We start from the raw sequence: 26,354 nt of genomic DNA, 5'->3' as shown, positions 1-26,354 counted from the left end.
AAGAAATAGTTTCGGTTTCAGTTTGCGCAAGTGTTTATTCATACGTGCGCGAACTATAAGGTCGACCGCCGCCATCGTGATAAAATGTGACTATCAAACGAATAAAGATAGTTGACTTATGAATAAAAATTACATTTGTAAATTATGTTCACTTAATTATGATGGTATGCTAAAGACAAATGCTATTCTTTTAGATCTATATTCCGTCCTTAATAAGTCAGACTCTTGGGAGTAAGATGTCACGCGTTCTAATGTTACTAGTATGTGTCTGGCGCCCGTTATAAAAAAGTCGAGTGCTCGAGATAATATGTTAAAGGCTCGAGTTAGGATGACGAACGCGGAGACAGCCACTCAAGGAACCACCTTGTTGAATGAATCTCTAACGAAATTGTTCGAGCTTCCGCCAACATCAGCTGTACTGTATTTTCTCTGTTTTCTCAATATGTACATAGTGGGCCACAAGTTCGGTTTCAGAATAATTACACACCCTTTCCTTATATGTGGCGCTTTATCAGATTTTATGGTCGGCGGTATGGTGACTGATTTGTGCCATTTCGTTATTTCATTCTGTCGAAGATACACAACAACAAACGTCGTTATGGCGCCCCGTCGAACGTCGCCTCATCAAACGACACCCCGCCGAATGCCGCCCCACCAAACGTCGCCCCGTATAACGTTGAAATAACAAAATGGCACAAATCAGCTACCATACATGGGTCCTTGTTCATAGTATTTTATTCAAAAGGCATGGTCATTAGTAGGTAGGACATGTTTTCACATGTTCTTTATACTTGTTTTGACAGGTTGTTTTTTTGTACTTCGGGCGCTAAGTCAACTGTCTCGAGCGCACGACATAATGTATCGAGCGCTCGACATCTTATCCCGAGCGCTCGAGATCTATCTCGTAATCGACTAATTGTCTCGAACGCATGAAATATTTTGCCGGATGCTCGATATCTTATCTTGACCTGCTATATTACAGAACAGAACAGAATTTTATTACACGGTTTAGTCATCAATGATTTCCAGTTTATGAAAGTTGCGAGTCTTCAAGAAAATTTAAGCAGCCTGTTTTGTTAAGTCATTTAAAATAGATCCATCGTATAGACCGACGTTTTGATAAGAAACTATGTTCAAAACATCAAAATTATTTTACTCAGTAAGCTCTAAATACATGTACATTGATTAAATAGAAACGTTTTACGAACCAGTAAATAACAGAATGTGGGGAATTTTCAAGTTACCAGATCGTTTCTTTCAGCATGACTGCTCGCAAATTAACCCTTACCCTGCTAAATTTCTATAATGAACGTGTCAGTCTTTCAATTTGGACAGTACCACTAACCGTTAAAAGGGGCTCTAACCAAAACGATACTGACTGAATGGCGAACAGTGCAGATCTTGATCAGACTGCACGAAAGTGCAGGCTGATATTTATCTACACTGGTCGCAAAAAAGGCGGAATCAATCGTTTCCAGCATGAGAGGATACTACTGAAATGACACAGATACGTCCGTTTATGTACTTTACTTATGTGTTTTATTCAGCTCCATAATAAACGGATTTTTTTTTTAAATATTAAGAAAGTATTAAAACACTTGCTGTAACGTACTTGAATTTATGAATGTTTGTTAAACCAAATCTGTATAGTAAGAACTTACAGTAAACCGTTTGAATAATAAATACTACTCCTGGCAGAGCCTTTTTAATTTGCAGTTGGTCGTTATATACATGATAAATTGTACAGTCAGACCTGAGTTGATGACTACATCCGAATAAAGCACGGTCACAGCTATTAAGCCCGCTGAAAATAGCCACAATTTTCTCATCACATTTAACCATAAATAGTAAAGATTTATCTGTTTTGAGACACCACCTTTTAACAAAGACCACTTTTCATTGCCCAAGTGTGGTATTTACGGACAGGTATGACTGTATTACCAACTGGTTGTCCTTAGAGCCAAGTGATCTTTTTCTACAGGTTTGAGTGTATACATACGTTTTCTATTACAAAGTACGAGTGGAAAACACTATCCGAAATATGTAAAAAGAAAGTATGTAGATTAACTGCGTTTTTGTTTTGATAAGTGATGCATTCCTAGAACTCATTAAATCCAAACTCGTGAGAGTCTGCATTATCCTTAATTACTTACAAGAAACCGGATTTCGATACTTGATATGCTGTGGTTCATAGAAAAATAAGAAGAAAACCGGATGTAGATTTAAATACTTTCTCAAGCAGGATCTTACATTCAGACTAAAACCGGTGCTGTAAGTGGTCAGAGGGGATACATTTTGAGGTTTAAAAGTTATTGGAATATATCTAGAAGCAACAGAAATAACAATAAAAAATAACGAACTGTTAGTTTATTGGTCATGGAACCAATAAAGGGCAGTGCTTTAACCTGTTTTGTTTTCGGGATAACATTTCTGGGTTTGTGTACTATTGAAACAACGAAGGCTGAAGGTACGTATTATCATTTTTCAGTCGATATTAATTGAGCCTATTATCAAAAGATTCTTTTTATCCAAAGATAAGCAGGGGATTTCAAAAAGAAGAAGAAACCTACTTACCTTGCTAAAGTTGATCGGCTTAATATCCACTAAGTGTTTCAGGCAGACTACCTTAATTACTTCTTTAAGCCTATCTGATTGTTTGTTGATGCTCATAGCATATAGCGATCTTCGCGGCCTCATCGTCCGTCCGTCCGCCCAATCATCTCATGAACTTAACTTGCGACATATAATGTACTTTGCCTGCTAAGGAGTCTTACAAATTGCTACAGGTATTTCTGTAAGTGTGTTCATGGTAACTGGTCTAAGCGTAAAGAAAGGTTTGTACATAATTGCCAGAACATCTGAGCCGCGCGCCATGGACAGAATCCAACCACCATAGTTGGCTTTTGCGCACAGCACAATGAATCCAACGACAGCTGCCTGCGCATTACCGGCGCCAGTCTCTGGTCATGTATCCAAAGCTGTTCGCAAACAGTCACTCTCACTAACTGACAATGGCTTTGATAATACGCGGAAATCAAGCAAATTGATTCCAGTACCAGGGACATTGCATGACTGACGCAGAAAAGCGCACAGGCTGGTTTTTCATGGAGATCTACCATCGCTGGCGGTCGCATACCGCAACGCACTATGTTGGTTTTCTCATGGCACGGCTCATTAGATTCTGTGTTCAATATCAAATTAATGAGTCATGGCCCTTTCAAAACCTCATGTGAAGTAGAAGCTTTTTCAGGTATTAAACTATATATTTTTTTTATAATTGTTGACGCGGTATAGTCCATACTTTTAACAGATATTTAAGCACTAAACCAGCAAGAAAAAAGAAAACTTTATTGAAGTACTATTGTTTTATCTCCCCTTTTATATAGTTATTTTACTATTTAGTAAAAGGCATAACTGTGGTAGTACTAAAGACAGTCATGCGTTACTTGACATGGTGATAGATGGCACTGAGAGAAAGCTTTTGTACCATTTTTACTCTAATCCCTAAACAAATGAATACTTACATTCGCATTCTGTTAATCCAATCAGTTGCACTTGTGACTGCTTTGTACTGAAATTGTCTGACCAAACAGCCCATCTATATTCTCATATGTTCTAGACATGGTTCATTTTATACCTCCGCTCAACTTCTAGGTAACATTATACTAATTCAATTTCTTCTATATTTCATGTACACAATCAAATATAGAGACAGCAAACTCTTGTAATGCCAGTTAATATAACCTGTGTTCTTACCAAAAATAAAGCATAAACCTAGAGATATAAAGAAATCTGTTCTAAAAACACCCTCTGAAAATACTGAAGTGAATATTACTGTTGAGCAATTACGCGTATGTAAATATATACTCATTGGATAAATAGATCTAGATGTTTTCTAAATAACATCAACAGCACAGCTTAACCGAAAAATAAACATGTCACATCATACAATGACCATTATGCCACAATTAAACTATATTTTGGACTACTTCTCAATGTAACACTGAGTAGCTACTTCCTGTTTGGTGTAAACAGTCCTTAACTCTCTATAATTATTTAGTTTATGGAGATTGTAATGTTTAGTAAATCTAAGCTGAACTACATTTTAGACCCTTTCTATTACGACAATATACGAGAAACTGTTGAGAATTATTTTGATTTTTGAAAAAAAAAAAAAATCATCGGCAAATTCTCTAAATTTTACGAACTAAACAGACATGCATGAAGAGCCAAATTAATGCTTTCATTTATCTAAAAGTCTCGTTAACTTAAACTCCGTACTTCTGTCTGTACAATTACATTTATTTGATAATTTTTTCTGCATGGCATTTGAAAATCTCAAGATCAGGGAACAATTTATACTGAAATATTTTAATCTTATTTTGAAACCACAGACACCCCTCCCCGCCCTCATCAGAGCATTGAGGGTTAAAAAGTGCATTTTTAAAATATGCTGAAATTGTAATAAAATCCGTTTTATGATCGTCACCTACGCTCACTACGTGAATACTGGGTATCAGTTGGCAGGGGCGGTAGCGGGTTAGGTGGAGGTGTGGTTGGTCCTAACCCCAAGTGTCTGTGTCTGAAACTGGTCAACACCAATCGAATGGTATATGATGAATTAGGCCACTAAACCAAGCTCTCCAAGCCAAATGTATATTTCTTCTTGGATATATTTTGTTATGAACAGACTTGACGAGTATTGTCTGGATAATTTGATAATCAAAAGGTCGCTAACTGGACTGAATATTTTGTTAATCAAATTTTCGGTACCTGGAGACAGACAAGATTGCAAGATTGCATTTACACTATTTAAACAAGACAACTTTATGAATTGCGTAGAACATATGACAAAACTCTTAAAACTTACTTTCTATTTTGCAAGTCATTTTGTTTTAATTGAAATAACTTCATTCTCCATAAAATGTGTTAATTTCAAAGCTGGGTTAATTGCACATGTGTAACTTGTCTGACAAAGAATGGTGATATATTTCAACTAGTAGGATTCCGCTCTTCCATAATATGAGCCGCGCCATGAGAAAACCAACATAGTGCATTTGCGACCAGCATGGATCCAGACCAGCCTGCGCATCCGCGCAGTTTGGTCAGAATCCATGATGTTCGCAAACGGTTCCTCTAATTGCAATAGGCTTTGAAAGCGAACTGCATGGATCCTGACAAGACTGCGCGGATGTGCAGGCTGGTCTGGATCCATGCTGGTCGCAGACGCACTATGTTGGTTTTCTCATGGCGTGGCTCATATTATCTTTGCACGGTTCAATATGTGTGCCAGTGTATATCATATGTCTGAATGCGAAAATAAAATTTGAACTTAAACATGTTTCTCATCATTTGAAAAGTTCTCTTTCCCCACTGCAAGGCCGGTACTTGGCATGGAAACCCAGGACCAACCACGTTTATATTGCGAAGAGAATGAGTGTGAAGTCTAAACAAAAAGTTCCTCTGTTGTGCATGATTTGCTAGTTTTGAGGAATATGTTAGCACTGATACGAAATTCGGGAAGTATATGTCTGTCAGCTTGTACATCATTTACATGATCCTATTTTTCATTTCCATTATCATTCTTTTCATTTCCATTATCCTACTTTTCATTTTTATGCTATTTTTCATTTTCATTTTCATTATCCTACTTTTCATTTCCATTATCCTACTTTTCATTTCCATTATGCTACTTTTCATTTCCGTTATGCTAGTTTTCATTTCCATTATGCTACTTCTCATTTTTTCATTTCCATTATGCTACTTTTCTTTTCCATTATCCTACTTTTCATTTTTTCATTTCCATTATCCTACTTTTCATTTCCAGTATCCTACTTTTCATTTCCATTATCCTACTTTTCATTTTTTCATTTCTATTATTCTACTTTTTTCCATTATGCTACTTTTCATTTCCATTATCCTATTTTTCATTTTTACATTTCCATTATCCTACTTTTCATTTCCATTATGCTACTTTTCATTTTTTCATTTCCATTATCCTACTTTACCTTTCCATTATGCTACTTTTCATTTCAACGTCGAAAAGAACAAGAAAAATAAAGCTTTTTTTTCCAGTTCGGAAGAAATACGGCTGTGTTCTACCAGATGAGCCTTGGTATGGGTCTTTTATCTTCAACGACCGGAAGAAGTCGCTAAAATATAAATGTGATGAGGGTTACTTGTTGACTGGGGGTTATCGTCAAAAGGAACGAAAGTGCCGCCGCGGTAAATGGTCGGGCAAAGATAGAGATTGTTTAAACTTAGACTTTAGTCGTAAGTATTTTTGAAAACAAGCCTGTTCACATATGCTAAAAGAGAGCCATGTAAATGAGATTTTGAAAATGATATTTTCTGCGCTTCCAGGCAAAGGAAGGGCTTTTAACAAATATTTCTTTCCAGCTCTGCTATGTGAGCATGGCACGCATAGGGGCATATATGAGCCGCACAATGAATAAAATGGCATAGTGCATTTGCGACCAGCATAGCATCCGCACAATTGGTCAGGATTATGCTGTTGTTTCAAGACCTATTACATATATAACTTGTACGCACAAGAATTCAAATGAAGTATATGAATATGCCTTGAAGGAGATTCTAATTCTTGCGAACATGCTTAACGCATTGTAGTCAAATAAGGGTGTTGTTACAGGATCAAAATGCCCCGTGCTGAGGAGTCCAAACAACGGTGAAGTTATAGTTGAAGGAAGGAAAGTCGGAGACAAGGCACACTTTAGATGTGACGAAGGGTTTGTTTTAGAAGGTTCGGACACAGTGACATGTCAGCGGGGTCGTAGATGGGACGGTACAATGCCTGTTTGTAGCAGTAAGTTCAAAACTATTCAAAGGCTCATAATGCCTCTGTTTGTAATGCGGCTGCCACATTTTTTGTTATGAACATAAAATATATTAATTTCATGTTACATCCTGTTTTCAAGAATAGGTTTTCTTTAATAACTGCTCACAAAGCTTGAATACTGATTAACACAAAGGAAGTTTTATTAAATTGATCGTTTTGTTATCACCTCCCTTTATGGTTCTAATGGAATAAGTTCATGCGCAGTAATGAAAGTAGTGTTAGTCTAGCCATATAACTATGCGCAACGTATGTTTGGACAGCTATTTCATCTGATTTTAACGTAAAAATTAAAGCCTTATTATATGGAACTTTAACACTTTTTTTTTTCAAAGTTCCAAACGATTTTAGAGAACTGATAACATAACAGAATGAAATGTGAGCCTATGTAGTTTAGATGATTTAGGTCCGAACTGTTTTTATGCCTTTTTTTTACTGTGCATTCGTTAATGAAGTTGTTTTTCGAAATGTAATCTCTCCTAAGCGTAAAGACAGATATATGAGAAAAAATTAAAAAAACTTCGTTCGCTATAGAATTAGAATAGATAGAATAGTATAGATAGTTATAAAATAAAAAATATCCCACTTTTTCCCAACTCGTCTCAACATTATTGTGTCATTTCAATTTATTATGGACAATATTTGTGATACAGTAACTTAAATATAATATACGTGTATATTTTGAAATATAAAATCATAAAATCTTTATTAATTCTATCATTATTTTATTAACACTAATTACTTTTATTATTTCTAAGGTCGACGTACAGTGGAGGACTTTGCTAACCATTTGAAAGACAAGATGATCGACAGTCTAGCAGGGGCGACAACTGGTTCAGAGACAGGGGCACAATGTAAAACTCTCTACGTTTCCGAATTGCAAAGATAATTATGTTTTTATAAAAAAGAACTTACCTGGTATATAATTCAACCGAAAACTGTTACACATTCCTTTGTTTATTTTTTTTCAAGTGAAATTTTTTTTTTGATAAACTTAACTTATAAAATTGCCAATAATACGTCTGACCGAAGTGCAACATACTGCTAAATTTTGTAGTTGACATTTTTCCTTTATGTATTTTTCAGCCCGTTTAAGCCCTGGTAAAAGCGGCCTTGACATCGTGTTAGTGGTTGACACGTCTTCCAGTATAGGTGACAAGTCCTTGTCGTCTGCGAAGAAGTTCATGAAACTCCTTGTTGATATATTTGGTGTCTCAGACCAACCGACAGGAGGTAAAGTCAAACTAACCTCGTTTTTTTATTCACATTAACTGTACCACGGTTTATCTTTCTTTCAGCAGCTTGGATATTGCCCTCTTGGGCTATCACCATTGTATTTAAAATATTACATGAACCTAACCTCAAAATCATGGTACATCTGTTTGATTATAGGCCTAAACCGAGCGAAGACTGATTATTCAGTCAAAAACTTTTCAGAGTTCTTATGAAAATTGAACATGAAAGCATTTATGAAATATTGATGTTATATATTGTTTGTGCTGAAAATGCTGTTACATTGGGCCCATAATCCAAGCAACGCGTCAGATCAGATTGGAAGACAGGACCTGAAAACGCATATGAAAAAAAAAAATATCTGAATTAAGTTTAACAACGGTTTTCTTGAAAATTGTCTAACATTTGTTTTTTTTGAAACATTGAATATTGTTTGCTGGTCCAACACACGAACTTGATTCTGCCTTCGAAAAATGTGGCACTGTATGCATTTCAGTTTTATTCCTATGTCATTTTCTCCCATATTAAAGGCACTGACCTCCAGATTTTGGCTTAAATATGATCTTTCTTTCAAATTGAAGTTTGGTCATATTATAAACATTAGAATATGAATTTTTGTTTCTAAACTATTTAAAAAAAGCCAAAGCAAGAAAACAAAAATGACCGCTTAGGGAATCGAACCCGGACCGCCGCGGCAATAAAGAAATTTTCTGCTGTCGTTGCAATACCGCTATTGAGGATTTAGTGTTCAGTTCGCGTTAAATATAGATATTTATAATCGAGGTTATTTACATCGAGTAAAGCGTTACAAATGCTTTTCGATTTTCATCGTAAAAAGGTAGTAAAAAAACCCAACTAATTCTCACGTGTTTACGTAACATATAGTCTGCCAGTAATTAAGTTTCAAAGTATTCTTAAGAAATACAGCATTAATTTCCAGATATCTAAAAAGTCCTTTTATTTTGTTTTCGAACGATCTGGAGGCCAGGAGTTAAGAAGTTTTTAAAGTGTTTTTTCTTTTTTTTTTTTTTTTTTGTGAGAGGGGGGGGGGGGGGGGGGGGGGGGGGGGGGGGGGGGGTTGAGACAGAGCGACAAAATTAAGTTTTCATGGCGACTTTTCCAGCTTTTGCAAATGGAGGAAGACCAGGTGTCCGGGCAGTATTTCTCAAGGGCGAACAGCTGGGTAGAACCGACGACATTCCCTAAGCCTTTAGCATAGTTTATATAAAATACATATTAATTCTTCAACAAAACAATCTAGTTGCAGAGGAAGAAACAATAAAACAAAATACGCATGTTTTCTTCAGGTAAGAACGGCACACGGTTTGCCCTGGTGTCGTTCAGTGGTGAAGCGAATATTGTATTTAACTTGGATGATCGAAGTGCAAGATCGAAGGAAGCGGTCAAGGAATCAATTGACGCTATACAGGTATAATTTTCAACTTTCAAGGAGTACATTCATTCTAAGGTACCGCGTATTTATGCTAGATTCGTATTTCAATGTTAAAACATCAACTATTCAAAGCTTGTATAGAATATGCTGTAAACATTGCTACATCTTCGTTTGGCTTTTCATTTTCGTTATTTTTGCTAGACACGTTTCTCGCTTTTTACATCAATTATGTGTAATGTAAATGTTAAATTCATATTGATGATATACTATGTATAAATCTAATGAAATATATGTTCTGTTCTGTTCTGTTCTTATTACATCGCGCAAGAGGTAGTTGCCAGTAACTTTAGTAGACAAAAAGCTAGCAAATAGACCGGGAAAAAATATTTAGTAGTGCTGTCGTTTGTTTTATAATTATAGCAATAAAAAGGTGTATCAGTTGAAGATGAACGGAACAAAGGGAAAAGCAAAATGCATACTATACAGAAGATATTGAACTTTAAAGTACTTTTACCGTATATTCTAACACGACCAGCAAATAACCTACATACATGTAGAGCAAAATCTATCTCGGGTTATTCTGCAATATACCACTCGCGTGCAATGACGTCATCCGATCCAGGTGTGTAGCGCGGTCGTAAAAAGTAGTTACCACTTTTTTCTAACACTATTGATACTAGTATGTCGTGTTAGAATCGAAATAATAAGTTCCCAAGTGTGATTTATCATAGAATAACGTGATATATTCTTACGCATAAGAACTCAAAACTCGGGTTATTCTACGATAAACCACGTTTGGGAACTTATTATTTCTTAAGTAGAATGCTTCCATATACTTACCGCGCTCTATAAATAGTTAGTATACGTGATGTTAATGGCAATACTTAGAGATTGAAAATCAAAATTTCAAAGAAAAAAAAAACACGTTGAATAAGGTCTAGAAATAGATTTTCAATTTCTTCAACTAACGAAAAGTATTTTTGAATTTCATGAACGTTTTGTTTATATCAATAACTGAATTTGTATATGTCCGTGTTCTTAAAGGACGACAACTCTCGCACTTAGAAAAAGGTATCTTATTATTTGTCTCCCTTGCACCAGACAAAAAGACAATTGGGATTTATTATTTTATGTATGATTTACCATTGCCCCACTGCTTCCAATGTTTTTGTAGAATTATTAATTGATTTTTTACACTCCCATGACTCGGCTAATAATTAGATTTTGGCCAATAACTTATGGTATTAGATGCCTAATAGTAATGTTTATAATATGGCATTTACTTGGTATATTCTAAATGTGACCGTGTTTCACACTGTTTTGCAATTTTTAAACAACTTTTATCGTGCCGTTTTTTATTAATTTGGATAACTTACGGTATCTCCTCAAGCTCAAGTAGAGACAAATTTCAAAGTGATAGCCACTATCCAAAACGTTTGCAGAGAACTCATTTTACCATTAATTTTAATAAAAGAAACTTCAAACTATTGGTAAACAATTATAAAACACAAAATAAAAATGTCAATATCATTTTTTCTAGGGTGCCTCAAGTAAATGGATTTAATGAGACAGAATTCAAACTTCAACATTGAAAAATAAAGGTTGAATCTTGTGTTTCTGTTTTGAATTTTGCTTACTTCATTCAAAAATAGCCTTGGGGTAGACGTAAAACCTACCTAAATATCTTCCCTGATATGTAATCTAAAGAGTGAAAGCAAAATAGAGAACTTTTACCGCATGTAACTCAATATTTTTAAAGATGTGTAACTCTACCCCTTCTGTTTAAGTAAATTCACTTTTAACAGCAAGAAATCGCTTATTAAATTATTTTTTCTCCATTTTTGTACAATAAATCAATTAGAAGTCTTGAAAGAAGTAAAAAATTACTAGAAAAAATGAAAATAAAGAAAAAATATTGGTCCCAGTAGGGCTTGAACCTACACCCCTTGAAAATTGCAGTAAAAGTAGGTTTATGGTAGGAATTAAATACTCTTCAAAAAGGAGGTATACTCTATTACGCTTCTAATACCTTAATGTCACATTGATGAACAAATGTTATAATACATAAAGGCAGGGCTAGTACTAGTATAAGTGGGAATTGTATTGATCTTTGTGAAGCCCCGGTCACACAGTCAGGTACTAAGGGCTAGGTATTACTACGTTTCTTGATCATTACCCTACGACAGAGTTTTGCCCTGTTTTGAGGAAATTAGACTTTGCCTAGGTTTCTATGTACACAACGTTTTACTTCGTCTTGTCCGGTCTGACATGCGACAGGCTGGTTAAATAAATAAATAAATAAATAAAAAGATAAGTAAATAAATAATGATAAAAAACAAAACAAAACAAAACAAAACAACAACAAAAAAAAAAAAAAAAAAAAAAAAAAAACCGAAGTAAACCGTGAAATAACGAAGTGATAGCAAGCAATAGTTATCATAAAAATGTATATGTACTTAAAGTTCCAAAAAGGCTTTAAATTTTAGGTTAAAAACTGATGAACCATGTGTCTATATAGATGTTATGCATTACTACGTGGCTAGAAAATCACTACTTTCATTACCGCATATGAACAAATAGCGTAAGATCCTTAAAGGGAGAAAATCGAAAACAATGGGTTCAATAAAACTTCACTATTCAAACCTCCGACATATACTGGAGAAGACAACTATCAAAAATAAAATTTAACAAGTAATTAATATATTACATGTGCATTTCAAAAAATTGCGACAGCCATACATTATGAGCATTTAAAAGATATGATAACAATCTCTCCTATACTAACCAAAACTATGGAACGCTTAGACTGCCCTGAATTTTTTAATTTTATTACGTAGTCTTTCCAGATCGTATTGCGCTTTTGCTAGTTCGTACTGTACAATTAATACTTCGTCGTGTGCATTTTCCAATATACTAGTATTCGCTACAAATTCTTTTTATGTAACGAAATGGTATTCGGTCGAAACATACATAGAACACAAGTCAAATTTTATTCTTAAACTTATATTTTCTAGCGTGTTCAGTTCACAAATAAGATATTTGTCGTGTTTTCGAGTTTTCGTGTCGGCGGGGCAAAACACGAAAACTCGATAATGTATTTTTCGTGTTGGCGGAGGGAAACACGACAACAAGAAAACTCGACAAATACGGTGCAGTGTCGAACACTTACCTGTATAAATAAACCGCATAACAATTTTTTTTTTATTTTATTTTTTTGTAAAAGACGAACTGTTATCTCCGCGTGACAAATTGATTTGTGAACATGACAAAATCATAAAATCATAATTTGCACAGAATATATTGTGAAATGTACATGACGAACTATTAATTAGACAGCACAGTCCATACACAACACAAACTAAGAAATGTACTGAACAAACTTGTAAATGTACATAACAAACTGCTATATCTACAAGACAAATTATGCTTTGTACCGAATATAATGGAAAATGCACATCATGAACTATCAATTTGACAGCACAAACTAGCCAATGCACAAAACAAACTAAGAAATGTACCGGACAAACTTATAAATGTACATAACAAACTGTTTTATCTACATAACGAATGATTATTTGTACAGGATATATTGGAAAATGCACATGACGAAATACTAATTGTACAGAACAAACTACTAAATGCACAGCACAAACTAAGAAACGTACCGGACAAACTTATAAATGTACATAACAAACTATTTTATCAACTATAATTATATTTTGTACCGAATATATTGGAAAATGCACATATGAGGCCACCATTGCATCAGCCCCCGTACCACAAAATCTGGAATAAAAAATGTAGCAGGGGCTACCATTTTATTCATATATTTCAAACATTTCCAGGCGGACACGCCCTGACCTAACTAACATGATAGATTAACCATCTTCCGTACCTAACTCCACTCGGCTCGCTGATGCCGCCTTCATTCTTTGACTGTACCCACATGAAATATTTCAGGAACGGGGTCTGTTATACATACACTTTGTATTCTTAAAACAATAACTGACATCTGACATATTATTGTACTGTTTTATAATCTCAGATCTCATAATGCAGCTTTAGTGAATATAAATAAATTCTGAATTGACGGTTTGTTCGAATAGAAAGAAAAATGCTTCTAAAAACCCTTTACCACTGGTTTCAGAATAACTAGATACGTTTTATACGAGATGCCTGACAAGTATTTGTCGTGCGTTCGTGTTGTCATGTCGGCGGGGCGAAAACATGAAAACTCGACAAGTAGTGTATTTTATAGATAAGGTATTTGTCGTGTTTTCATGTCGGTGGGGCGAAAACACGACAATTAAACGGCACCAACACGACATATTTATACTCGCCAACACGAAAACTCGACGAATAAATTTGTCGTGTAGGCGCCCTCTCACTCCTGCTACGTCAAACATATGATAAACTGCTTTATTTACAAGACAAACTATGCTTTGTACCGACTATATTGGAAAAAACACATAACGAACTAATAATTGGACAGCACAAACTAGTGAATGCACAACGCAAACTAAGAAATGTACAGGGCAAACTAGTAAATGTACATAACAAACTGTTTTATCTACATAACAAATCATGATAAATCTGGTATAATAATAATAATAATAATAATAATAATAATAATAATAAATGTACATAACAAACTGCTTTATCTACAATAAAATCTGTAAAAAGACCCAAGTCAAATGATAATTTGTACTAAATATATTGGACAGCACAAACTAATGAATGCACACCATAAACCAAAATATGTACCGAACAAACTAGTAAATGTACACAACAAACTGCTTTATCTACATAACAAATTATAATTTCTACCGAATATAATGGAAAAGGCACAGACAAACTAATAATTATCATGCCAAGGCAGTTTAGGCGTTCCATACAAAACCTAGTAAAACGTAGACTAAGGTGTGGGAAGACGCCGCAGAGATGCATCTTTTAGTACATTTTATTATTGAAATAATTCAGCCAAACCGTGTTTTATCACTATTTATACACGATGGGCCGTTATACGTCGGGCGTTATATATTTTACAATATTTCGTACGACGTTTAACATTTGGAGTGTATAAATAGTGTTTTGCTATAAATTACTGTACAACGCCAAATGATAGGTCGTCACGTTTCTTTGTTTAAACACTCCAGGACCGTAAATGGATATTCCCATATTTACCCACGACCAGTGAAAGATTCTTATATTATTCAACTCGTTTAATGAATTCAATATGAAAAGACACTCATGTAATATCCTATATTTAAATACGTTATAGTTGGTATATGATATGTATATCGAAACCCCACGTTTTTTAAACAGTCCAAAACGAGAATCGTATCTTATACGTTTTTCTACGTATCTAATACGTATATTGCCGTTTTAATACGTTTTTAACATAGTAATATGTAGATCTTAATACCTAACCTATGCCTACATTACCGTTTGTCTTACTACTACAAAATTCTTTTACACATTTCCATTTCAGAATACGGGAGGTGGAACAGATTTCAGGAAGGCATTGCTTAAAGTTTCTTCTGAAATCTTCATGACAAAAATCAGGTTCGCTGCAGACGAATCGCGTCTGAAGCACGCGACACGTGCTGTGTTTCTAATAACAGACGCTGAGGTTACAAGCGATTTGGCATCTAACAGGGTTGAGAGAATAAAGTCAGCAGCGGACAACCTGAAGATTGGTAATTGGAATGTATTTGTCATCACGTTAAATAGAATAATTTCCGAAACTTAGCAATACTCAGGGAAAAAAATAAGTGCTATATAACGTCGCATTTTTTCATACATTTTCGAACTCATTCATGATAAACACCACATACAGTCCTGTAAAAAGTTTTATTTTTCGTTTACGACAGATCATACCAAACTGTAGAAACCCGATTTTGACTTTGAAAGAACAGAATTTCCCTTTCGCATTCAGAACTATTTTGTTGTTGTCGTATTATTGTGTCGCAGCTCTATGATGAAAACAGTATGTTAGAATTAACCCTTAGCCTACTAAATTTCTAAAATGTACTGGTCCATCATTCAATTTAGGCGATACCATTTATTATTCAAAGGGGTGATCACTAAAACTTAACTGACTGAATAGCGAACAGTGCAGACCGTATCATCCTGTACAAATGTGGAGGCTGATCTTGATCTGCACTTGTCGCAAAGGCAGAATCACTTGCCGCCAGCAGGCTTAAGGTTAAAGCAATGTGAAAGAAACAGAAAACAAAATTATTGTCTATATTAGTCAAACTTGTGGTTTAATTATGCCTGTGTGGGTATGATTCGGTATTCATGCATATTTTAACACACCCATGTATTTCAAATCAAAATGTAAACTATCAGTGCTTTATTTCTTAAAATGAGAATTACCTTCTTTTAATCTGATCTGCATACTTTTCTTTATTTGTAGCCGCTGGTTTTGAGGTATTTGCAATCGGCGTTGGACAAAAAATTGACAAATTTGTTTTGTCGGAAATAGCCTCAACACCGCACATTGAACACGTGTTTCTTTTGGCGCAGTTTAAGGACCTTGAGAAAGTCGGAGATATCATCGCAGAAAGAAATATTGGTAAGTACACTTGATTGGATATAAATAAGTGCTTTGTCCAAACAGTTGAGATATTTCAAAATTGGCTGAGATTTGCGGACAGGAACCTACAATGTAATGAGTTTAAGTGAAACAACTGGTTTATATGTAATGAGTAACAGAAATATTGTTAAGGAGGCCTGACCAGAATATAGATACTTACTTTTTCCAAACAGTTAAGATATTTCAAGACTGGCTGAGATTTGCGGACAGAAACCTGCAATGTAATGAGTTTATGTGAAAGAACTTGTTTATAGATGAGTAGGAAACTCAAAAGCTTGGATTCAGTTGACCTTTATTTGGCATATACTTTTCGAATCCTGAACCATTAAGGTCTGAACATTGGCCACTTTTATTGTAAATTACGGCTACTTAGGATACTCACTCAAGAAAAAAAAACTGTACACATCAGATCAAGACAAAGCCACTGCACTCAATGAACAATTTCAGTCTGTCTTCACTCCTAAAACTCCTGTCTCTCTTAAATCCCTGGCTGAAATGAAAGTACAGGAAAATACAGATACAGGTAAAGAGATTCCCAACGAGACGTTTAGCCCTCATGATCCCATGCCAGACATTGACATCTCTGCAAATGGCATAAAAAAGCTCCTAAACAACTTAGACCCACATAAGGCTGCAGGGCCTGACCAAATGAAACCAATAGTTCTTAAAAACATCAGCAAAGAGCTATCCCCCATCCTTGCAAAATTATTTAAGAAATCCCTGCAAACCAGTATCCTCCCTGAAATATGGAAAAAGGCAAATGTAGCGCCAGTCTACAAAAAAGGCTCAAGGTCAGATCCAGTCAATTACCGCCCAATCTCTCTTACCTGTATCCTGTGTAAAACCCTTGAACACATAGTTGCCTCTAGTATCACAAAACACTTCACAAAGTCCGATATGTTCTATGAACTTCAGCATGGTTTCCGAGAAAAGAGGTCATCTCAAACCCAAATCCTTATGCTTATTGATGATATTATTCGGTCTGTGAACCTGAAAAGCCAAGTTGACCTCATACTCCTTGACTTTTCAAAAGCGTTCGACATGGTCAACCATTAAAAACTATTGTACAAACTCCATTATTATAGTATAAGGGGCCATAACTTAAAATGGATCAAAGACTTTCTAGACAATAGGTCACAATCCGTAGTTGTCAATGGCTACAACTCCAGCTCCATACCAGTCTCATCCGGCGTGCCCCAGGGTTCGGTTCTAGGACCTCTCTTATTTCTAATCTATATCAATGATCTTCCTGAGTTTGTTAAATCCTCTAAAGTACGCCTCTTTGCAGATGGCACTGACATATATCTCTCTCTAACTGTTGCCTCACATTCTAGCCTACTACAACAAGATCTACACCAGCTTGAAATATGGGAACAGAAATGGGACATGCAATTTAATCCATCCAAGTGCCAGGTCATCCAAATTACAAAACGTAGTACAGTCATTCCAACTCAATACATACTTCACAACACCATCCTTGAATCAGTTCCATCTGCCAAATACCTTGGCGTTACAATATCAAATGACTTATCCTTTAACAACCACATTGACAACATCACCAAAAAAGCAAATCAGACACTTGGCTTCCTCAGGCGTAACATCAAAGTCCACTCGCAAGCGCTCAAATCAACGGCATACAAGACACTGGTCAGGCCCCAGCTGGAGTACAGTTCTACAGTTTGGTCCCCGTATACAGGTAATCGCATTGACCAGCTTGAGTCGGTACAGCGCAGGGCTGCTCGGTGGGCAATGCATGATTATTCTAGACTGTCCAGTGTCACTGACATGTTGACCTCCCTAAACTGGAGACGTCTTGACCTTCAATAGATCAGCGCCTTGTTATGTTCCATAACATTCTCCATAACCAGGTAGCCATTTCCCTCCCAAATGATATTAAACCACTCGCAAGACCATCTAGACACACTCACTCCCAAGCATTCCAGCCAATTCCACCTCAACTGATTACCACAAATACTCATTCTATCCCCGCACCATTATACACTGGAATGCTCTTCCGCCAGATGTTGAAAACTTAACCGGTCCGCAGTTCAGTCAGGCTCTCAGCCAGATTGAACATGTCTCCCCATAAACCAGCTGCTCTATTTTAAAAACCTGTTTTTAACCAAACTTATTTCTTTGTTTTTAAATCTCTTTATGTTCACATTCTTACTAATATTCTTTTGTCGGTTGACGCGTGCAAGGTCTACGTCCTCGCGAGGGGTTTGACCTAAACGGAAGATAGATAGATAGATACTAAAAAGTTTTCAGTTTTTAATTTTGACTGTAATTGTTGACGGTATAAAACATATCAGCGTTAACACAACAATTCAATGCTAACTTTTCCAAAAGAAAATTCAATTTTTCATGGACCAGTAATTTACACAGGGAGAAATTTTTATGAATTAATTGACGATTTTAAAGAGATGTTGAAATTCAAAGATATTCTACTATCCCGAAGACCATTTAATTGATGCACATGTATAACTGTAAGGTTTTAATTCAAGATATATTTATGGTAGTGGACCCGTAATGATAAACAACAATTTCCGTTCAATTCCGTGTTGTCGATTTCGGCATTTTCCGGATTTTACGAAAAAAACAACAACAACAATGTTCTGTTATGACCGAAGGAAGCCGAAATAGTATACGAAGAAAACGTAATCACCCGAAAAATGCCGAGTGTCATTACGGATCCGTTACCCTACCAGAAACTATCTCACACTTCTTAATATTGAAATTATTAAACTATTTTTTATACAGACTATGGGCAGTGTGGCATCTCCGGCAAAACTGAGATAGCCCAGGGATCGCAAAAAGCGGCAAAGGTACGTGAAATACGTGCATAGAATAAACAGTTCTTGCCACGGGTATTGAAGGAATTTATCTAAACAAAAAATTAGAACTGCTATGGGAATATCAAAGGCCAGTTTTCTTTTCCCTTTTAACTACCTTTTAACCACAAACAGTGTAAATTTACCCACGTTGAAAAATCAAACACTGTAATTTCAAAAGGCTGGTTGTAACAGCCAAGTTTGACCGTATTTAAATGAATATTCAAATACGGACAGAAGATTGGTCAATCAATGCTACATATGATAAAATAGATTATAATGAATACTTGATAAGGTTAAGACAGATGAAAAGATACTTAGGACGATTTAAAACTAGCTTGTATTCCTAAAATGACAATGATTTCAAACTCAGGTGTATTCTTTAAATGGTGTGCCGCAGGTAGAGTGCTAAATGCAGCTCTGCTCATGAGGACAGTCAGAATTCTTGAACGCCACAGAGGCGAAGTACTCTGCAAATTTAGGTGGATTATATTGTACGGCTTGACAATGGAAGACCACATAGATCATGTGGTTTTTGAGAAGAGAATTACACTGATGTAACCTTGCATACTCTTGTAAACCTACTTTAAAGTTTACTTATTATTTGCTCAATGCGTGCTTTGCAAGTCACGTAAACTTAAAACCTACTAGTCAAGTCGATGAGTTAAGATTATTATGCTAAAAGTGCTACGTTTTAGAATGTAATAATACATAATATCTTTAACATACAATATGTCAACCTATTTAAAATGTTTTGAATTACTAGGGAGCCTGGCCTTGGCTGGGATGGCTGAGCGTTGTAAGTGAGGGCATGTTGCCAAGAACGTGTGGTGGTGCCATAGTTTGCGATCGATGGTTCCTTACAGCGGCAAGCTGTGTTTCTAAGGTGGAAGACAACGTAGTCATACCGTTTAATGCGTCACAGGTAAATATACAAAAATGCGTCACAGAAAAATGTAGCAATAATGCGTCACAGGTAAATATGACAGAAATGCGTCACAGGTAAATATGACAGAAATGCGTCACAGAAACATATAGCAATACTGCGTCACAGGTAAATATGGCAATACTACGTCGCAGGAAAAAATAGCAATAATGCGTCACTGGTAAATATGGCAATAATGCGTCTCAGGTAAATATGGCAATAATGTGTCACAGATAAATATGACAATAATGTGTCACAGATAAATATGACATAAATGCGCATAGGTAAATATGACATTAATGCGTCACAAGTAAATATTGTATTTCTATAATATATACTTGCATTTCACAAGAAGCTATTTTCTAAGGTCGAATCTCAAATAAATTAATATAGATTAAGATAATTGATGGTGGAAGAATTAAAAATAACTGTATTTTATGCACGCTGGGTTAAATTTTATCAGAACTACTGTTTATATCTTTTTGAATATATAAACATTTTGTATTTAACACGTTTTGCAAATGATTAATAATTTAATACAGCCGAGCAGATTCATCTAGCACAAAATGGTGGTTTCATTCAACAAGCTGATGTCTAAGTTTTACCGCTTGTACATATTTCATTAAAGTCATTACCAGTAGAATTAATTATTTGCTACAGACCGAGCGTGAACGGCATCTATCTGGTTCTAAAGTAGTTTCCTTTCCGAATTAAATATTTTCCGTTTATATTAACTTGTAAATAAACACTACCTGCAAATAACGACAACAATCTGGCTCTCTGAAGGTAGGATTTATAAGAGGTAAATATACGACTGGGTTGTGCCTTCTTGCCATACTTATGCCATTATGAAACTAGGTGTGCCATTATGATGGCTAGGAGGCACAACCAGCCGTTTATTGACCTTTTTATTATAATTGAGCCGCGCCATGAGAAAACCAACATAGTGGGTTTGCGACCAGCATGGATCCAGACCAGCCTGCTCATCCGCGCAGTCTGGTCAGCATCCATGCTGTTCGCTTTTAAAACCTATAGCAATTAGAGAAGCTGTTAGCGAACAGCATGGATCCTGACCAGACTGCGCGGATGCGCAGGCTGGTCTAGATCCATGCTGGTCGCAAACCCACTATGTTGGTTTTCTCATGGCGCGGCTCATATACGTTAGCTTCATATTTATCTTGCTATTTTCATTTCATATATTTTCCAAAAACTTAAAAGCATTATCTGTATTGCTTTTTATCAACAATGCCATCAGTATTTGACAGTCGATCTGAAAATGATTCAGCGCCCCTTCAACAGCCATAATAACGTTGCTACATGACGTCAACATCAGAACGCGCTGACGTTCCGGTTACCCGGGGCCATTATGATTATGGCGCGTGAGGCGCACTGCGCCATTATGGATTCGTCAACAGAGGCCGTAATGACCGTTTTAAACGGCTTTTTGTTACTATTTATAGTAACGTATATAATAATGGATAAAATTGACCGATATTATCTAAGAGGTTTGTGCTCCAGCTATCGTTAAATCAATGTTTGGATTCAGTGTTGTCATATTTTCAGGCCTTTTGAGATCACGGAGTCCATTCATTGTGTAATAGAGTTCCGGTGCTAGGGGGCGTGAGAGGTGTTGCACATTTCATTATAATTATCTCATGAACAGACTCTTTTTACAGATTTTATTTTCTATTACAGATTAATGTCTTTTTAAGTGACTTTGACATATACAAGAAGGACAAGGAGGAGATATGGCCTGTGGTAAAAAGTGTCTCAATCCATGATAATTATACCGGGGAAGAAATCAAACCATTTGGTATTCGGGAAAACGACATAGCTTTGCTTGATCTCGGCGAAAATGCGACAGAAAGACCGGTATTCAACAAATTCCTTCGCCCAATTTGTTTTCCGACGGGTAAGTAAGCATTTAAAAAGTTTTGTAGAATGCAGACGTTTATATATCAGTTTGTGAGTGAATTTTGATGTGCAACACACGTTGAGCAATTAAACATATAAAACAAATAATACTTGCCTATCTTATAATGCGACAACAAATACAACAAGCAAACCGCATTCTCATTCATCAGATGTTCGACATGGTACCCGAGGAATCATGGAAGACCTCTGGTATGCGAGAATGGCAAATCGGTGCTTCGTAAAATAATAGGTTCTCCCAAAACAGCACTGCCAGATGAAGGAGAAGAGAGATTCTTACTGTGTTGAACTTTTCGTTCAAATATGTATTTTCCGTATGCGATATCGGTATTTTCCGGTAATTGTGAAAAAAAAATCTGTTATGGCCGAAGGGTTCCGAAACAGCCTACGAGACTACATCATACCACGGACATTTCCGAGAGTCATTACGGTTCCATTATCTTAAATCATTTTTGTGCATAGTCAGTCAACGTTTTTGTGGCAAATTATAAATACAGTCTGATTAAATTACAAACTTGTAGCATTTTTGTATATTTTCAGATAATGTAACTCTCGGAACAGCCGACGCACAATTTGAGGCCATGTTGGCGTTCCCACACTCGTATGATGCCTATACTGCTGGGTGGGGTAACGCTCCAGATAATGCTAAATACATGGATATACAGTCTTCCGAAATGAGACAAAACCGAAGGCCTGTTCAGAAACGAAAAGTATGTCGAGGGCGCTACGATGGCCTTGACCTTGATAGATTCTTTTGTGTTGGCGACGAATTTCAAGAGAGGTATTACTTTTATACAATTTACAGCTTCTGGGTGCTTTGATTGATGATATTGTAAGGTTGCAGACACATAAAGGCAATCGGCGCTTTTCTTGCAATTACATGCCAGTTCATGTAACTTACATGATCTCATGAATTTCTTTCCATGTCAATACTTTCCAGTCCAGGGAATGCTGAAATCACATACATAATATATATAACGGGTTAGTATTCTATGCTAATTAACGTTATCAATGTAAAATGCAGGTTTAAAGTAGGTTTTCGTTCCTTCTTAAGTCAACTTTCAGTATGATAAACTTGCTTTTCATAAAAATTTATGCTTGCTTTCCAAAAAAAAAAAAAAAAAAAAACAACAGATGAATAACCATAAAACTTACACGTGGTTTTAATAAAAAATAAATCAAGAAACTTAGGAATTCCACGAAAACCAGGTTTTCAATTGCATCATGCCAACAGGTTCTTTAAAAATGGTCATATTCTATTAAACATATATTGTTTTATTACATGTATAACAATGACCATATTTTTCTATTTTTAGTTACCCAATGGCATTACAATGACCATTTTGTCACAAGAAAAAAGAAATAAATATTTTGATCTCAGTGAGATTTGAACCGAAACCCTTCCTTTCCAAAGCACAAAAATCTATCTTTTATTTCAAATATGACCCCATTTTGAGCTCACCTGATGAGTTTTTGAGATCACTCGATGTCCAGCGTCTGTCTTCTGTCTGTCAACATTTAGATTGTGTATGCGATAGAGGCTGTATTTTTCAACTGAAATTCGGTCAGAATGATTACCTTGATAAAATCTAGGCCGAGTTCGAAAATCGGTCATCTGGAGAGATAAACTAGGTCATTAAGTCAAATCAAAGAAAAACCTTGTGTATGTGATAGAGGTTGTAATTTCAACTGATCTTCATAAAATTTGGTCATAATAATAACCGGGATAAAATGTAGGCTGAGTTTGAAAATGGATTATCTGGGGTCAAAAACTAGGTCACTAGGTCAAATCAAAGAAAAACATTGTGTATGCGATAGAGGCTGTATTTTTCAATTAATCTTCATGAATTTTGGTAAGAATGATTACCTTGATAAAATCTAGGCCGAGTTCGAAAATGGGTCATATGGGTCAAAAACTAGGTCAAATCAAAGAAAAAACATTGTGTATGCGATAGAGGCTGTATTTTTCAATTAATCTTCATGGATTTTGGTCAGAATAATCATCTTGATGAAATCTAGGCCGAGTTCGAAAATGGGTTATCTGGGGTCAAAAACTAGGTCACTAGGTGAAATTAAATGAAAACCTTGCGTATGCGATAGAGGCTGTATTTTTCAACTGATCTTCCTCAAATTAAGTCAGAAGGATAATCTAAATAAAATTTAGGCCGAGTTTGAAAATGGGTCATGTGGGGTGAAAAGGTAGGTCGCTAGATCAAATCAAAAGAAAACCTTGTGTATGCGATAGAGGCTGTATTTTTCAGTTGATCTTCCTGAAATTAAGTCAGAATGATTGCCCTGATGAAGTCTAGATAGAATTCGAATATGGGTCATTTTGGGTCAAAAAGTAGGTCACTAGGTAAAATCAAAGAAAAACCTCGTGTATGCGATAGTGACTGTATTTTTTATCAACTGATTCTCAACATTTTTTGTCAGAATGATAACCTTGATGAAATCTAGGTAAAGTTCGAATATGGGTCATCTGGGTTCAAAAACTAGGTCACCAGGTCAAATCAAGGAAAAAACTTGTGTATGCGATAGGGGCTGTATTTTTTTAATTGATCTTCATGAAATTAAGTCAGAATGATAGCCTTGATGAAGGCTATGTCAAGTTCGAATATGGGTCATCTGGGGTCAAAAACTAGGTCACTAGGTCAAATAAAATAATACTTGTTTATACTTAAGATTTTTGCTCCAATTTTTAGCTCACCTGAGCACGAAGTGCTCAAAGGTGAGCTTTTGTGATCGCCATGTGTCCGTCGTCCGTCCGTCGTCGTCACTAATTTGACTGTTAACACACTTAAATCTTAGACGAGTTTGATACTGGGTCATCTGGGTTGAAAAACTAGGTCACCAGGTCAAATCAAACGAAAAGCTTGTTAACACTGTAGAGGCCACAATTATAATTGTATCTTCATGAATCCTGGTCAGAATGTTAATCTTACGGATCTCCAGGTCCAGTTTGATATTGAGTCATCTGGAATTAAAAACTAGGTCACCAGGTCAAATAAAAGGAAAAGCTTGTTAACACTGCAGAGGCCACATGTATGAACTTATCTTAATGAAACTAAGTCAGAATATTAATCTTGATGATTTATAGTTCGTGTTCAAATCTAGGTCAGGTGGGGTACAAAACTAGGTCACTAGGTCAAATCAAATGAAAAGCTTGTTAATACTCTAGAGGCCACAATTATGACTGGATCTTCATGAAACTTGTTCAGAATGTTAACCTTGATGATCTTAAGGTCAAGTTTGAATCCGGATTGTGCGGAGTCAAAATCTATGTCACCGAATCAAATCAAAGGAAAAGCTTGTTAACACTGTAGAGGCCACATTTATAATTGTATCTTCATGAATCCTGGTCAGAATATTAATCTTACTGATCTCCAAGTCCAGTTTGATATTGGGTCATCTGGAATTAAAAACTAGGTCACCAGGTCAAATAAAAGGAAAAGCTTGTTAACACTGCAGAGGCTACATGTATGACCTTATCTTAATGAAACTAAGTCAGAATATTAATCTTGATGATCTATAGTTCATGTTCAAATCTAGGTCTGGTGGGGTAAAAAACTAGGTCACTAGGTCAAATCAAATGAAAAGCTTGTTAACACTCTAGAGGCCACAATTATGACTGGATCTTCATGAAACTTGGTCAGAATGTTAACTTTGATGATTTTTAGATCAAGTTTGAATCTGGATTGTGCGGGGTTAAAATCTAGGCCACCGAGTCAAATCAAAGGAAAAGCTTGTTAACAGTATAGAGGCCATATTTATACTCTTTATCTTCCTGAAACTTAGTCAGAATGTTAATCCTGATGATCTTTAGATCAAGTTGGAATCTGGGTTATGTGTGGTAAAAAACTAAGACACTGGGTCAAATCAAAGGAAAAGCTAGTTAACACTTTAGAGGCCACATTTATAACCATATCTTAATGATACTTATTAAGAATATTAATCTTGATAATCAGAAAGTCCAGTTTGAATCTGGGTTGCGTAGGGTCAAAAACTAGGTCGCCTGGTCAAATTAAAGGAAAAGCTAGTTAACTCTGTAGAGGCCACATGTATGACCATATCTTAATGAAACTTGGTCAGAATGTTAATCTTGATGATGTGTAGTTCATGTTCAAATCTAGGGCAGGTTGGGTAAAAGACTAAGTCACAAGATCAAATCAAAGGAAAAGCTTGTTAACACTCTAAAGGCCACATTGACTGTATCTTCATGAAACTTGAGTCAGAATGTTAATCCTGATGATCTTTAGGTCAAGTTCGAATCTTGGTCATGCGGGGTCAAAATTTAGGTCACCGGGTCAAATCAAAGGAAAAGCTTGTTAACAGTCTAGAGGCCATATTTATGACTGTATTTTCATGAAACTTAGAATGATAATCTTGATGATCTTTAGGTGAAGTTTGAATCTGGGTCATATGGGGTAAAAAACTAGGCCACCGGGTCAAATCAAAAGAAAAGCTAGTTAAAACTTTAGAGGCCACATTTATGACCATATCTTAATGAAACTTGGTCATAATGTTAATCTTGAGGATCTTTAGGCCAGTAGGTCAGGTGAGCGATACAGGGCCTTCATGGCCCTCTT

General features: G+C 35.8%; 1 protein-coding gene across 1 annotated transcript in view; it reads left to right on the top strand.

The window, feature by feature from the left end:
• The first annotated feature begins 2,108 nt into the window (after positions 1-2,108).
• The window catches only part of LOC123552382 (complement factor B-like), a 28,814-nt gene continuing 4,568 nt past the window's right edge, over positions 2,109-26,354 (top strand). Inside the window, exons 1-12 of the mRNA XM_045342013.2 lie at positions 2,109-2,467; positions 6,076-6,273; positions 6,650-6,823; positions 7,612-7,707; positions 7,940-8,086; positions 9,394-9,515; positions 14,971-15,178; positions 15,901-16,059; positions 18,841-18,905; positions 19,678-19,836; positions 21,532-21,748; positions 22,309-22,549. Coding sequence (XP_045197948.2) covers positions 2,377-2,467; positions 6,076-6,273; positions 6,650-6,823; positions 7,612-7,707; positions 7,940-8,086; positions 9,394-9,515; positions 14,971-15,178; positions 15,901-16,059; positions 18,841-18,905; positions 19,678-19,836; positions 21,532-21,748; positions 22,309-22,549 — 1,877 coding nt within the window. The 5' untranslated portion in view covers positions 2,109-2,376. The remainder of the gene's footprint in view (positions 2,468-6,075; positions 6,274-6,649; positions 6,824-7,611; positions 7,708-7,939; positions 8,087-9,393; positions 9,516-14,970; positions 15,179-15,900; positions 16,060-18,840; positions 18,906-19,677; positions 19,837-21,531; positions 21,749-22,308; positions 22,550-26,354) is intronic.

Source organism: Mercenaria mercenaria, chromosome 15 (genome assembly GCF_021730395.1).
Source record: "Mercenaria mercenaria strain notata chromosome 15, MADL_Memer_1, whole genome shotgun sequence".
Taxonomy (NCBI): domain Eukaryota; kingdom Metazoa; phylum Mollusca; class Bivalvia; order Venerida; family Veneridae; genus Mercenaria; species Mercenaria mercenaria.
This window is presented reverse-complemented; position numbering and strand designations above follow the sequence as displayed.